General features: G+C 47.5%; 1 protein-coding gene across 2 annotated transcripts in view; it reads left to right on the top strand.

Moving 5' to 3' along the window:
* Positions 1-912: 912 nt before the first annotated feature.
* FAM171A1 (family with sequence similarity 171 member A1) overlaps positions 913-14,157 on the top strand; it is a 148,679-nt gene continuing 135,434 nt past the window's right edge. The window contains exon 1 of one of the 2 annotated variants that reach the window (XM_070055447.1): positions 913-936. Coding sequence is in view for 1 of the 2 variants with exons in the window: in XM_002717428.5 (XP_002717474.2) it covers positions 4,015-4,111 (97 nt within the window). In the remaining variant the exon portion in view is untranslated. Of the gene's footprint in view, positions 937-3,777; positions 4,112-14,157 lie in introns of those variants that run through there. The other variant, XM_002717428.5, reaches the window with a different exon arrangement.

The following is a 14,157-nucleotide window of genomic DNA, read 5'->3' as shown; positions in this document are numbered from 1 at the left end:
TCTGGGTGAGGCCATGAAGAGCCAGGGACTCCATCTGGGACTCCCATATGGGTGGCACAGACTCAGATACTTGAGACATCACCCACTGCCCTGCAGGAAGCAGAATCCCAGGCAGCCGAGATAAAAAACGGAGCCAAGACTCAAACCAAGGCACTCTCATATGGGATGCAGATCCCAAGCAGCCTCTAACAGCGGATGGAAGACCTCTCTCTCTCTGCCTCTGCCTCTCCATAACTCTGCCTTCAAATAAATAAAATAAATCTTTTTTTTTAAATGGCTGGCAGATGAGTTCAGGAAAAATGCCGAATCCTTCTAACGTCTATCTGTGGCTATGTCATATCTCCCTTCAATCACAGTGCCTGCAGACAGAAGTAGGAATGTCTGAGAGACACTTCCTGACTTGTGCAGTCCTCATAAACAGTTTGATGTTTACTGGTAGCTTCTTGCGGGTGTGTGTGTGTGTGTGTGTGTGTGTGTGTTGGGAGGGGGTGGATGGGGTGGGGGTTGGGAAGGGAAAGGGGAGAAGGAAGGACAATGCCTCTTGAAATAAGCTCAGACAATACAATTTCCACCCCATGGGCACCGACACCAGGAGCAATTTCAATGGAATAATGTTGGGCTAAGCAACCTTGACCCAGAGCCTCTGAAATCAAGGTCCCTGGAGAATTCAGACAGGAAAAGTTCTGACTTCTTTTGGCACAGGCCTTGAAAATTGAAATCAAATGCTGCAGGCAAGCAACTTCTGAGCAATTTCAAATAAGTACAGTCATAATTCATCTCTGGTCAAACAATGTGAGATTTTAATAAGAGCAACAGGAAAAGTTCTAGAAGGAAAGAACACTTCTAACAACCATTGTTCTGAAAACACTCCCTCTCAAGCAATATTTTTCCCTGCAGTTACTGTGTGGGTGTTTGATGATCGGAACACAAGAAAAGGTAAACCACATTTTTTTATTTCAGTAACGGATAAATGTGATTATTTAATTCTTATGTCATTCTGGGTACATGATATGCAAATGGATTTGTTTGGGAATGGAGCAGAATTTGTGCATGTTTAGCCTCCCACCCAAGTAACTGGAAAATTTCCATGGGATGAGGGAATGTTCCCTGGGGCCAGACTCTCTTGGCTTTGACACTGGCTTGGAGAATGTCCTGTGCAAGTGATTTAACCTCTTTCTGTTTCAAAAGAGCATATGCAAGATGGGGGGGGGGGGGGTCTGAAACAATTTTTTTAAGCCTCAGTGTTGCTTTGCAGGTACAGAGATGTCTTCTCAAGGGCCATACTGTCCCCAGAAATTTGTGGCACACACAACAGTAAAAATCAGAGCATTTACAGTCAGGATTGTGATCCAAACTGGATCTTCTTCCACCTTAAAAGTCCTAGTATTCCACACTAGGACTAATGCTTTGAATCAACAATGCGACTTAGAAAAGTGGTCTAGAACAGGATTTTTTTAAAAAAAAATTGTTTGAAATAATGATAGATTCATAAGAAACTACCCAGAAAGCTAGAGAGATGTCCTGCAGTTTTCCCCAAATGTAACATCTTAAATAATGATTAAAGTACATTATCAAAACCAGGAAATTGACATTGGCACCATAGTATTAACCCGACTCAGACCTCACTCGCATCAGAACAGGTTGTTAAAACAGTGTGGACACTGCGAGAGGTAACCTGAGTCATTTGCAGGAAATATAGTCATGGAGCTAACATGGGAATCTGCATTTACAGTCGTCAGATCTGTTTTAAGCAAATTATTCAACATCACTAAGCCTCAGTTTGTTCAACTGTCAACTACAAATAATAATCTCTCCAAAGTAAGTTGTTGTGAGGAAATATCTCCAGTCCACTGAGTGGCATATGGAAGGGACCTGCGAGATACTAGTTTCCTTCATGCTTTCTTAAGACCTGATACTTAAGCTCCCAGAGTTTACTCATGCATTTATTTCTGCTCAAGCTGGTCCTGTTAACCAACATCCCTGTCAAAGGCACTTCCTCAAAAGATTTGAAGGCAGAAACCTCACTTCTGGGATGGGTTTAATGCTACCTCTCTTAGAAGCAGCCCTCCGCCCCAATAAGGTGACATGAGAGCTTCCGAGTGAGCCTGCTTCATGAAGCCACCCTTCAGTCACCCATCTGGCCTGGGCTCATTGCGTCCCCGTGGGCTGTGCCCAAGCTGGAGTTGAGGGCCGAGCTGGACTGTCACCCCTTCGTGTCCTTCTCCTGACTCCCAGGTGGACCTGCAGTGACAGCAAGTCCTCGATGATGGAGCTGGAAGGAGGGAGTTGTGAGGCTCCTGAATACCTGTTGTCCTGTACAGGTGCACAATTCGCACAAATGGTAGCGCTGGCTCTGAGGGTGACTATCAAAGCCATATGGGCTTCCCCACCCCCTAGTTTTTATTGTGTGTCATAATAATTTGTCTACTATAAGCCAACTGGGCAAGTGCCATCCTTCATTCTCTTTTTGGGATGGTGCCTGCCATGCCTTAATGCTCAATTAATAAAATTACAGCACTAACTCTCCTCCTGGCCCCATGCTCTGGAAGCAGCACTGGGAGATGATGAGTCTGGAGTGGATTTCTTCAGAGCCTGGATCTCAGGCAGAGGTGGGAGGGTCCCTGGCATGCTGGTTGGGGCATGAGGTGGACATGAGCCTTTGTATGGAGGGAGGCAAACAGGAGAGGGCTGAGAAAGGGAAGTTGGGGTGGGAAGGGGGGCATCCCTAGACTTAGGGGCCGTCTGGAGGTTTTTGTGAAGTTTCAACTTTGGGATCAGACTGCTTTATTGGCATCTTGGCTCTGCCACTGTCGACCTGTGTGTTTTCAGGCAAATGCCTTGTCCCGCCTTAGCCTCTGTTTTATCATCTGTGAATGAGGATGATGGTATCTGCCTCTTGGATCTCATATTGTGAAGACTGACAAATATCCTCTGAGCAAATGTAGGCTCCTGAACCTTCTCCTAGGCCCACCTGCGCACTTCCTTAAAGAATCCAGACACCCACCCCCCACCCCCGACTGGATACCGGAGTAGTTTCCTCCCCTGACCGTCCTCTGGGTCCTGTCTGGTCCCCCTGGCTGGTCTTGGGCCAAGAAGCCCGTGAGGTGGGTTCAGCCAGAATCCCCCCTGTAGGCCAGTGTTTCCTCTTGGTAATTTTCCATCCTCCGACCTGTCCTGCTTGTGCCTGTCCTGGTGCCAGGCGAGCCGAACCCCAGTCCTCACCCCAATGGTCAGTGGCAGGGGTCTCTATACCTGTGGCAACGGTAATGAAGAGAGACAAGAGAGACGTCACTGGCGTCATTCAAAGTCTAGAGCCTCAATCGGTGGCAATTTCCTTTCTGTCCTCACGTTTCTGGCAATATCCAAGCACAACTCTCCCCCCCGGACGATGCTCCTCAGTGAAAGCCCAGGTGCTGAGCGCCTACCCAGGATTGAGGGTTCTGTTCCCGCCGCCGACTTTCACTGTCGGGAGTCGAATGACCCTGAGAGAGACCGGCGGGTGGAGACGTGAGGAGGCGCGAGTTGGGGTTCCACTGAGGGAACACCCCGGGAGGTCACACCCCGGGCACAAATGCCTCTGCCCCCACAGGCGGGTCTCTCTTCTCTCCAGGGCTCTCTGCAGGAGCCCGGGGCGCGCTGTGGGAACGAGGGGCGCGGGGGCCCGGGCTCCCGCGGCGCGGCGGCCGCCAGGTGGCACCATGGGCCCGGACCCGGGCGCCGCCCGCCGGCCGCAGGGGCGGGGCAGGAAGGGGTTAAGGCGCTGGCGGAGCCGCCGCCGCCGCCGCCGCCGCTGCTGCCGACGCCGCCGCCGCGGCTCTTCGGGGGAAACCCGGCGCGGGGCGCGGAGGAGGGAGCGGCCGCTGGCTGCGGGGCCGGGCCAATCGGGCGGCGGTCCCGGCGCGCGCGGAGCCAGGCAACATGGAGGGAGGCGCGGCGCCCGGCCGCCCGTGACGCGCCGCTGCCCGGCCCGCTCGTCGGCGAGCCCTAGCCGCCCGCCGGCCCCGCGGCTCGGAGATGAGCAGGTCCGTGGCGCTGCTGCTCTGCCTGCTGAGCTGCCACGTCTGGAAGGCGGTGACCAAGACGCTGCGGGAGCCCGGCGCTGGAGCCCAAGGTCGGTGGGCGGCGGCGGGGCCGGGGGCTTTTGTGTCGCGCGGGGCCTGGCGCAGAGGCGGTAGCGGCGGCGGGAGGGTCCCGGGCCGCATTGTGGCGGCGGCGGCCGCAGCCGCTGGGCCTGCAGCCCCCGCGCCCGGCTCCCGAGGGGGCGGCGCCGCCCAGGGACGCGGGGCCCGCCGGCCGGATGCTCCCGGGGGGCCGGGTGCCGCAGCGGGCGGGGATGCGGTGGCACCACCTGCCAGTGGCTTCTCTGAGTGCATCCAAGGGTCTTTTCCTTTATGCCGCGACACGGACGCGCGGCTCCATCTCCTTCACCGCAGCGAGAGGGGTCTCCCAGGGCTCCGGGCTGGGGTCCGGGAAGCCTGGGCGCGAGGTCTGCGCTAGGTCCTTTTGTTGTGGCAGGGAGGGGGCGGTCGCCGCCCTGGGGTGCGCCCTGTGCCCCTGGGCGCTGGGGTCCACGGCCGCAGTCCGCTACCAGGCTGCCACCGTTTGGGAAAGTTTCGGGGTCTTCTCCCCCCACCCCATCCGACGTCTGTTCCAGACCTTTAGGGAATTTGCCCAGCGGCCCAGGAATCATCCTTAGAAGAGGAGAAAAAATTGGAACTAGGAGGCCCTAATCACTTAGAAGAAGGGTGGAAAAAAATCATTTCCAGGTCTGTGTGTCCCCAGCTCGTGCCTTTTGTCTAATCTTTGGCCTCTGCAAATCTGCTTTGCAGCCCTGGGAGTAACGTGGTCACCTCTGAGAATGGCCACAAGCCTGCCTTTTGTTTTTAAAAATCAGAATTTATTTGCGGCTAACCCTGAAGCTTCCTTGACAGGCATTTCTGGGCACAAAATCGAGAGCTTCTCTGTGGCTGGTCTTTTGGAAAGGGGGACTGGGGGCCGCAGGGGTGAGCGTCCTCAGCTGCCTGGGCTTCCTCTGGCTTCTCTGGTCCCCTGTGGGGTGAGTTCTTTGCAGCTCTAGACCTGCGCTTGCCTGAGGCCTTTTCTGGAAAGGATGTGTGCACCCTGCAGAGTCTGCCCTGCAGGCTGCATGAAGGAGGGGCTCCCCATCCTCCCAGTATCCTGTTGCTGGGACCCTGCCTTAACCCCCTTTCCTCGAGCTGATCCACCCCAGGTGCCTGGGAGCCAAGGAGCTGGGTGTTGTGATGGGAAAGCGGAGGAGGGGAGGCCAGGCCAATTACCTATATGTGGAATGAAAGGTTTCCATGTTCATCACTTGCTGACACCTCTTGAATGCATTGCTGCTTCTATAGCTGTGGTTCAGCGTGGCCATTATGAATCGTACATAGATGTAGTAATGAGTGTTATGGGGGATGCACAGTGATAAGGTACAAAAACTCTCACATGTCTCCTCATATAGGAAATGAATGTTTAGGATGTTAGGTCATCAGCCTTTTTCATTCATATCCTTGTACTGTTTTTTGAATCAGCTGTCTTAGCAAATGTGATATTTCCACTTCAATGAGGCCATTAATTCCAAAAAGAAGGTTGGATTTTTTGCTTTGCACTAGAAATAGCAATCTATGGGAATGTTGACTTCATGCACTTATAAAATAAGGGAACACACGGCTTCAGTTTGTTTTTTTTTTTTAAGTTGTAAAAAAAAAAATTCTGGGTTTAGATCTAAGACCATGTCTCAGTGAGCTCTTGCTGCTAAAAATCAGATTGACTGACTAAACTCTATGAAATGGAATACTCTGTAAAGTAAGGAATGAATGGTGGACCTGTTAGGATATTTATGCCATAGGTAGGCATATCTTAGTATATGGTGTGGTATGGTTTGCATGAAAGTTGAGATGTCTTGGAATATTTCTGCCCTTGAATTACTTCTTTGATTGTTATTTAGGGTAAGGATGGTTTTTTAAAGAGTTAAGCTCAGGAGTTCTATCAGAAATCAGAGTATCCCTACCTAGCATCTGGATTTTCAGCAAGTAGCATTTTTAAGGGAATGGTTAGCTTCTCTTTCAACATTCAAAGATCACCTTCAACCCACTGAGTTCTTCAAACCATCTTGACACTAAACTACTCTGTGTCTTATGATACAGTTTTTATTAGTTAGAGAGGCAGAGAGAGAGAGAAACAGACAAGACACAGAGAGGTCCTATCTACTAGTTCCTTCCCAGATGCCTGCAACAGCTGGGGCAGGAGCCAGGAACTAAACTCACATCTTCCACGTAGGTGGCAGGGACCCGACTACTTGAACCTATGGACTCCCAGAGTAGGAAGCAGGAATCTGGAGCAGAGCTGGGACTTGGTTATGGGATGCAGGCATCTTAATCGCTATGCCAACCATAGTTAAATTCATGTAATCTCCACTCACCTTTCACTGTGCATTTTCCACAGCAGGCTGATGTTTTGTAGCTAGTAGGTGCTCAGGAAGTGCCTGAATGGCTGAAGGTTCAAGAAGGCTAATCCAGGCTGGTGCCACGGCTCACTAGGCTAATCCTCCACCTGCGGCGCCAGCACCCCGAGTTCTAGTCCCTGTTGGGGCACCGGATTCTGTCCTGGTTGCTCCTCTTCCAGTCCAGCTCTCTGCTGTGGCCCAGGAAGGCAGTGGAGGATAGCCCAAGTCCTTGGGCCCTGCACCCGCATGGGAGACCAGGAGGAAGCACCTGGCTCCTGGCTTTGGATCGGTGTGGCATACCGGCCGTAGCAGCCATTTTGGGGGGTGAACCAATGGAAAAAGGAAGACCTTTCTCTCTCTCTCACTGTCTAACTCTGCCTGTAAAACAAAACAAAACAAAACAAAACAAAAACTCAATGTTTACTTTTTCCAAAAAATTTGTAAGAGTTTTGCTTTTACTATAGAAATGGTTGGTTAATGGGGCCAGCGCTGTGACAGAGTAGGTTAAACCTTCGCCTGCAGTGCCAACATCCCATATAGGCACTGGTTCACGCAGAAGATCGTCTGAGTGCTTGGGTCTCTGCTACCCATGTGGGAGACCCTAATGAAGCTTTTGGTTCCTGGACTCAGCCTGGCTCACCCCCGGCCATTGCTGCCATTTGAGGAGTGAACCATCAGATGGAAGATTTTTTTCTCTATGTCTCTTCCTCTCTCTCTAACTTTCAAATAAATAAACAAATCTTTTTTTTTTTTTTTAAAGACCTTCCTAGAAGTCCCCTAGGTATTGCCATTGTTCATGCATGGAGTTCTCACACCTGGCTTGTGGTGGAGCTCAGTGGCTTCTATATGCCCAGCTCCTATAGTTTCCCATGACGTGAGTTTTATTTAGATGTGATGCTCTTAAGATAATGTCAGCATAAGTTGTGCTTCTGGGGTGATCCTCTGGCTATCTGGGCCTTTCAGCTGATCCTGGTGATCCAGTAACTGCAGCTTGATTTGGAGAGGACTAGACCTCTGGGAGAGGAGAGACGCAGCCAACCATTCACCACTCCTGTTATTACAGATTGTAGCTTTCCTTAACTGAACAAAAGTTAGCACTCCATTGCAAAATATCTTGCTGTTAAATACCCAGCAACCAAATAAGATCACTGCCGAGCATGAAGTCCTTAACCCAGCCCTGACCTTTCTTCTGGCACTAAGTGGGCTGCTGGGCTTCAAAATTGCTTCCCTACAGCCGACTGCTCTTCCAGAAGAGCCCCCTCCCTCAAGCTGATGTCAAGGTACAGTTTTGCAGAAGAGGCAGAAAGTCAGAGTTACTCAATACTTTTGGGTAAAAGTTTCTGTAACATTTCCAGGCAAAAAATAGGTACTATAAACACTTCACAATAACTTGGGCAAAACACTTAATAAAAAAATCATTCTAGAGCTAGTTCAAATTCATGATTGGTCATGTGACTACTGTCATTCTAGAAATCATTTTGCTGCTTCCAAGCAGTTACAGTAAGAGAATCTCAAGCCAAACCTTACATTTTATCTTGAATAATAAGTAGCAAACTAATACCAAGAAATTTTACAGATGTTAGTCTCCTCAGATGACATAATAAAGATTCATTTGATAAAGAAAATATCATTTAGTTCCTGGAATCTACTTGGAATATTATGGTATAAGGTTTCCTTAAGTTTCAGGTCTCTAGTTTTTCTCTAAGAGATCTCCAAACTCTGTTTGATACACAATCCACAGGGGCCGCGCTTATTCAACATATGATTCAAGTAACTTTTTTTTTCTTTTTTAAAAGATTTATTTGTTTATTTGAAAGGCAGACATACAGAGAGAAAAGGAGAGGGAGAGAGAGATCTTCAATCCACTGGTTCACTCCTTAAGTGGCTGCAACCACTTGGGCTTGGCCAGGCAGATGCCAGGAGCCTCTTCCCAGTCTCCCACGTTGGTGCAGGGGCCCAAGCACTTGGGCTGTCTTCCACTGCTTTCCCAGGCCATGAGCAGGGAACTGGATGTGAAGTGGAGCAGCCAGTACATGAACCATCTCCTATATGGGATGGTGGCATCACAGGTGGTGGCTTAACCTGCTACATCACAACGCCTGCCCCAACTTTAGAATGTTTAAAGACAACAGCTCTAGCTAAATTATCAGTTCTAACAAACATGGAACTCACTGTACTTTAAATGTATTTTTAAAATTAAGCTTCAGCACTCTAAATAGACCATTTATTTGTATGAAATAGCTTTTTTTTTCCTCCCAAAGAAACCTTTTATTTAAGGAACACAAACTTCATGCATTTTGTTAGTACAACTTTAGGAATATAGTGATTCTTCCCACCATGCCCGCCCTCCCACCCACTCTCCCACCCCTCCTCCTCATCCCTCTCCCATCCCCAGTCTCATTCTCAACCAAGATCCATTTTCGATGAACTTGATACACAGAAGACCAACTCTATACTAAATAAAGAGTTCAACAATTTGCATAAAAACAAAAACAACAAGGACAAAAAAAACCTGTTCCTCCACAGTAGAGACAAAGGCTGTCCAAAGACATTGCGTCCTTTTTTTTTTTTTGGACAGGCAGTTAAGTTAGTGAGAGAGAGAGAGACAGAGAGAAAGGTCTTCCTTTTTCCGTTGGTTCACCCCCCAAGTGACTGCTATGGCCGATGCGCTGTGACGATCTGAAGCTAGGAGCCAGGTGCTTCCTCCTGGTCTCCCATGCGGGTGCAGGGCCCAAGCACTTGGGCCATCCTCCACTGCACTCCCGGGCCACAGCAGAGAGCTGGACTGGAAGTGGAGCAACCAGGACAGAATCCGGCTTCCCAACCAGAACTAGAATCCTGGGGTGCCGGTGCCGTAGGCGGAGGATTAGCCTTGTGAGCTGCAGGGTGGGCCAAGACATTGCATCTTGAAGTTAATTTCACTTCTTTTTTTTCAGAAGCTTAATTAACTTTAAAGAAGCACCCAAGAATGATACATTTTTGCAACCACTTTGACATAATAATAATGCAACTCTTGGAGGAGAGAAGACCTGCACCCTGCATGGGAAGTTAGTGTAGAATGACTCTTGTGGGTTTTTTTTTTTTTTTAAGATTTATTTTATTTATTTGAAAGAGGATTTATAGAGAGAGGTAGAGGGAGAGAGAGAGAGAGAGGTCTTCCATCCACTGGTTCACTCCCCAAATGACCATAACAGCCAGAGCTGAGCTGATCCGAAGCCAGGAGCCAGGAGCTTCTTCTGGGTCTCCCTCACAGCCCAAGGACTTGAGCCATCCTCTACTGCTTTCCTTCTTGTTGTTAATTTAACAATAACACACTGATGTATGATGTCAGTGATCACACAAGGCTCTTGATGTGAGCTGCCTAGGCTATGGAAGCTTTTTGAATCCACAAACTCCCTTAGTATTTAGACAAGGCCTAAGCAAAGTAGACGTCTCTTCTCCCTTCAGAGAAAAGTACATCCTTCTTTGTTTCTTTTTTTTTTTTTTTTTTGACAGGCAGAGTGGACAGTGAGAGAGAGAGACAGAGAGAAAGGTCTTCCTTTGCTGTTGGTTCACCCTCCAATGGCCGCCACGGCCGGCACACTGTGGCCGGCGCACCGCGCTGATCCGATGGCAGGAGCCAGGAGCCAGGTGCTTTTCCTGGTCTCCCATGGGGTGCAGGGCCCAAGCACCTGGGCCATCCTCCACTGCATTCCCTGGCCACAGCAGAGGGCTGGCCTGGAAGAGGGGCAACCGGGACAGAATCCGGTGCCCCAACCGGGACTAGAACCCGGTGTGCCGGCGCCGCTAGGCGGAAGATTAGCCTAGTGAGCCGCAGCGCCGGCCCCATCCTTCTTTGATGATCACTTCTTTCCACAGGAGTCTCACCCACTGAGGTCCTCCATGTAGGACATTTTTTGCCACAGTGTCTTGGCTTTCCATATCTGAAATGCTCTCATGGGCTTTTGGAGCATTTGGTCCTTTTTAATTATGTCTATTATTATTACCAGACACTCCAATCCTATCCATATGATCAATTTAACTCTTAAGATAGTATTTTTATCACTTAGCCTAAGGGGATTTGGGGGTCCCATGGCAAGTTTTTAAACTGTACCCTTAGAAGTAAGTCTGTAGGAATGTATGCAGAACTATACAGCTTGACAGTTACAAACTTCATACACTTCATAATTAAAGCTTTAAGAACATGGTGATTCTTCCCACCATGCCCACCCTCCCACTCCTTTTCTTATTCTCACTCCTATTTTTTACTGAAATCTATTTTCAGTTGACTTTATACACATATAGTTAACTCTGTTAAGTAAAGCGTTCAACAAATAGTACATATAAAAAAAAACTGTTCCTCAACAGTCAAGACAAGAGCAGTTCAAGTCATTGCTTCTCAAAGTGTCAATTTTACTTCTACAGATTGCCTTTTAGGTGCTGTAGTTATCACAGGTCAGGGAGAGCATATGCTTTTTGTCCCTTTGGGACTGGCTTATTTCACTAGGTATGATGTTTCCTGATTGATTCATTTTGTTGTAAATGATTAGATTTCATTTTTTTGACTGCTGTGTAGTATTCCATAGTGTATATCTTCCATAATTTCTTTATCCAGTCTTCTGTTGATGGGCATTTGGGTTGATTCCATGTCTTGGCTGTTATGAATTGAGCTGCAATAAATGGGGGTGCAGATAACTCTTTCATATGCAGATTTCATTTTCCTTGGGTAAATTCCCAGAAGTGAGATGGCTGGATCATATGGTAGGTCTATATTCAGATTTCTGAGTATCCCCATACTGTCTTCCATAGTGGTTTACCAATTTACATTCCCACAAACAGTGGACTAGGGTACCTGTTTCCCCACATCTTCACCAGCATTCGTTGTGTGTTGATTTCTGTATGAAGGCCATTCTAACTGGGGTGAGGTAAAACCTCATTATGGTCTTGATTTGCATTTCCCTGAGAGCTGGTGATCCTGAGCATTTTTCATGTGTCTGTTGGCCATTTGGATTTCCTCTTTTTTTTTTTTTTTAAGATTTATTTACTTGTTTATTTGAAAGTCAGAGTTACACAGAGAGAGTGGAGGCAGAGAGAGAGGGAGAAGGGGAGAGAGAGAGGAGAGAGAGAGGAGAGAGAGAGAGAGGTCTTCCATCCACTGGTTCACTCCCCAGATGGCCGCAATGGCCACAGCTGCACTGATCCGAAGCCAGGAGCCAGGAGCCTCTTCCAGGTCTCCCACGCGGGTGCAGGGGCCCAAGCACTTGGGCTATTTTCTACTACTTTCCCAGGCCACAGCAGAGAGCTGGATCAGAAGTGGAGCAGCCGGGAATCAAACCAGTGCCCATATGGGATACTGGCTCTGCAGGTGACGGCTTTACCTGCTACACCACAGCACCGGCCTCTGGATTTCCTCTTTTGAAAAATGTCTGTTTAAGTCCTTTGCCTGTTTCTTCACTGGGTTGTTTGTTTTGTTGTTGAGTTTCTTGATCTCTTTATATCTTCTGGTTATTAATCCTTTATCAATTGAATAGTTTGCAAATAATTTCTCTTATTCTATTGGTTGCCTCTTCACTTTCCTGAGTGTTTCTTTTGCAGTACAGAAACTTCTCAGTTTGGTGTAATCCCATTTGTTAATATTGGCTTTGATTGCTTGTGCCTCTGGGGTCTTTTCCAAGAATTCTTTGCCTGTGCCAGTGTCTTGCAGGATTTCCCCAATGTTCTCTAATAATTTGATGGTATCGGATCATAGATTTAGGTCCTTAATCCATTTTGAATGGATTTTTGTGTAAGGTGTAAGGTAGAATGGAAGGGACCACACCCTCTGCTAACCAAGGGCCGAGGATATGCTCGTGTCTTTCCAGAGAATGCTGGACAGCCCATTTGGGTACCAGCCAGAAACATCAAGCCTGCAACTGACAGTCAACCAGAACCAGCGAACAAGACTGAATCTGCCCTGTTAGCGGATGCACCTGCTACCAACTGTCAAGCTGCTGCCCTATCATCATACCCTGACGAATTGCACATAGCCACATCCGCTACTGTTTTATACCCACTAGCTCTGGTCAGCCACTCAAACGATCCACAGCCTGTGCGCGGTCATGCCATTCCTGATTACCATTGTTGCTCATTCCTACCCCCATCTAAGCAGGCACTCCTGTGGTCTCCCGTTTTGAGGGCTGGTTAGTCAACGACGGGTAAGATCCCCTGGGGGACAACCTAAGACAGGCACGCCACGTATGGAGACCACATGGAAACGGGGTCAACAATGGTATGGCCAAAGATCATGCCTCCCGTTGGTCAAAAATAAATGAAAAAGGGGAAATGTGGTGGAATGAGAAGGCCATGCCAAGATGGCCCCTGGCAAGTGAGCATCAGTTACTCAGGAATGGCTTCGAAACCCACCTGGCAACAGAGCCTGCCTGGCAACAGGCAGTGATTGGTTAGGGCATAAACTGCCCCTTGACCGGATTGGCTGCCTTGGCTATATAAGCTGCTGTACCAACTGAAATAAATGAGTCTGCAAGCTGCTTGCCTCTGGCCTGCTTTCACTTGACTCCCGGGGTCTGTGTGGTGACTCCATGCCTCTTGCCCCCATTGCGCTCCTCCTCTCATAACGAATCCATAGCAATACCTTTTTAAAGTGCTTTTTTTTTGTTTGTTTGTTTTACAATACAAGAAGGATCTTGAAAATTTAGGGTTTTTCCCCCTCTTATTCTGGAGATGAGGAAACCCAGGCTAAGAGAAGTAAATTGACATATCTATGGAAGGTAGAATAATGGCCTCTGTTCAGCAAGTATTTTGAACCCTTGGTTTTATATAAAATATGTAAAGACATTCTCAAATATGAAAACTGGTGAGATCTTTTGGGATTGCAGGAAGTAGCAAACAGCTTAAAAAAGATATCTCAGAACTTAATACCAAGTTTCTGAAAGATAATAAAACTGTTATCTTGTTTGTACACCATAGGGATAAATAAGGAGCAGTTTAATGAAGACTCAACTATTTCCAAGTCAAATAAACATTTTAATTTGCTAAGACTTGCTTATTTGAGCTCAGAACTTGAAAAGAAAGGTGACTGAATTTGTATCAGGGGATGGCTTTTTAATGTCAATTTCAGTGCTAAAAGGCGTTGAGCACTTGGTGAGTTACAGTAGTAACTGAAAGCAATCACTAGTAGCCCCAGTTTAGTGGATGAGTTCACTCCCTTCCTCTTTATACTGATAGTGTTACAGTATGGTTATATTTTGCTTCCTTTGGCTTTGATTTCACATTGGTAGCTTAAATCTTAAATCTTTTCTCTTGGAGGGAATGGTCAACACGAAGTGTTTTCTAGTGGAAATTTATCTTAATAATGTGCAAATTAAAGCACATGTATCTTGGGTCTTAATTTATATTAATATTTATTGATTATTATGATTAATATTTTAGTAACTTGGATGAAGACATTGCTAATACTTCTTATGAAATAAAGGTAAAAAGTTTGAAAAATTTAGATCCGAAATGATAACTGTCTGTGAGCTATAACTATGGCAGTAACAAAGTTGTAGAATAGATTAAATTAGTTCTATTCATCAGTGGGGAAAAGATCTTTCAGGTGACTAAAGCCTTAGTTAAGCGAAGAGTGAGCGGAGAGTCTGATCTGGGTACCAGAACTGCTGGGGAGATGTGGCTCTGCCTTGATGAAGGCTTGATGACTGTTTCTAGAAAATGGATTTGGG

Source organism: Oryctolagus cuniculus, chromosome 13 (genome assembly GCF_964237555.1).
Source record: "Oryctolagus cuniculus chromosome 13, mOryCun1.1, whole genome shotgun sequence".
Classification (NCBI taxonomy): domain Eukaryota; kingdom Metazoa; phylum Chordata; class Mammalia; order Lagomorpha; family Leporidae; genus Oryctolagus; species Oryctolagus cuniculus.
Note: the sequence above shows the minus strand (reverse complement) of the source record. Positions and strands in the feature narration are given on the sequence as shown.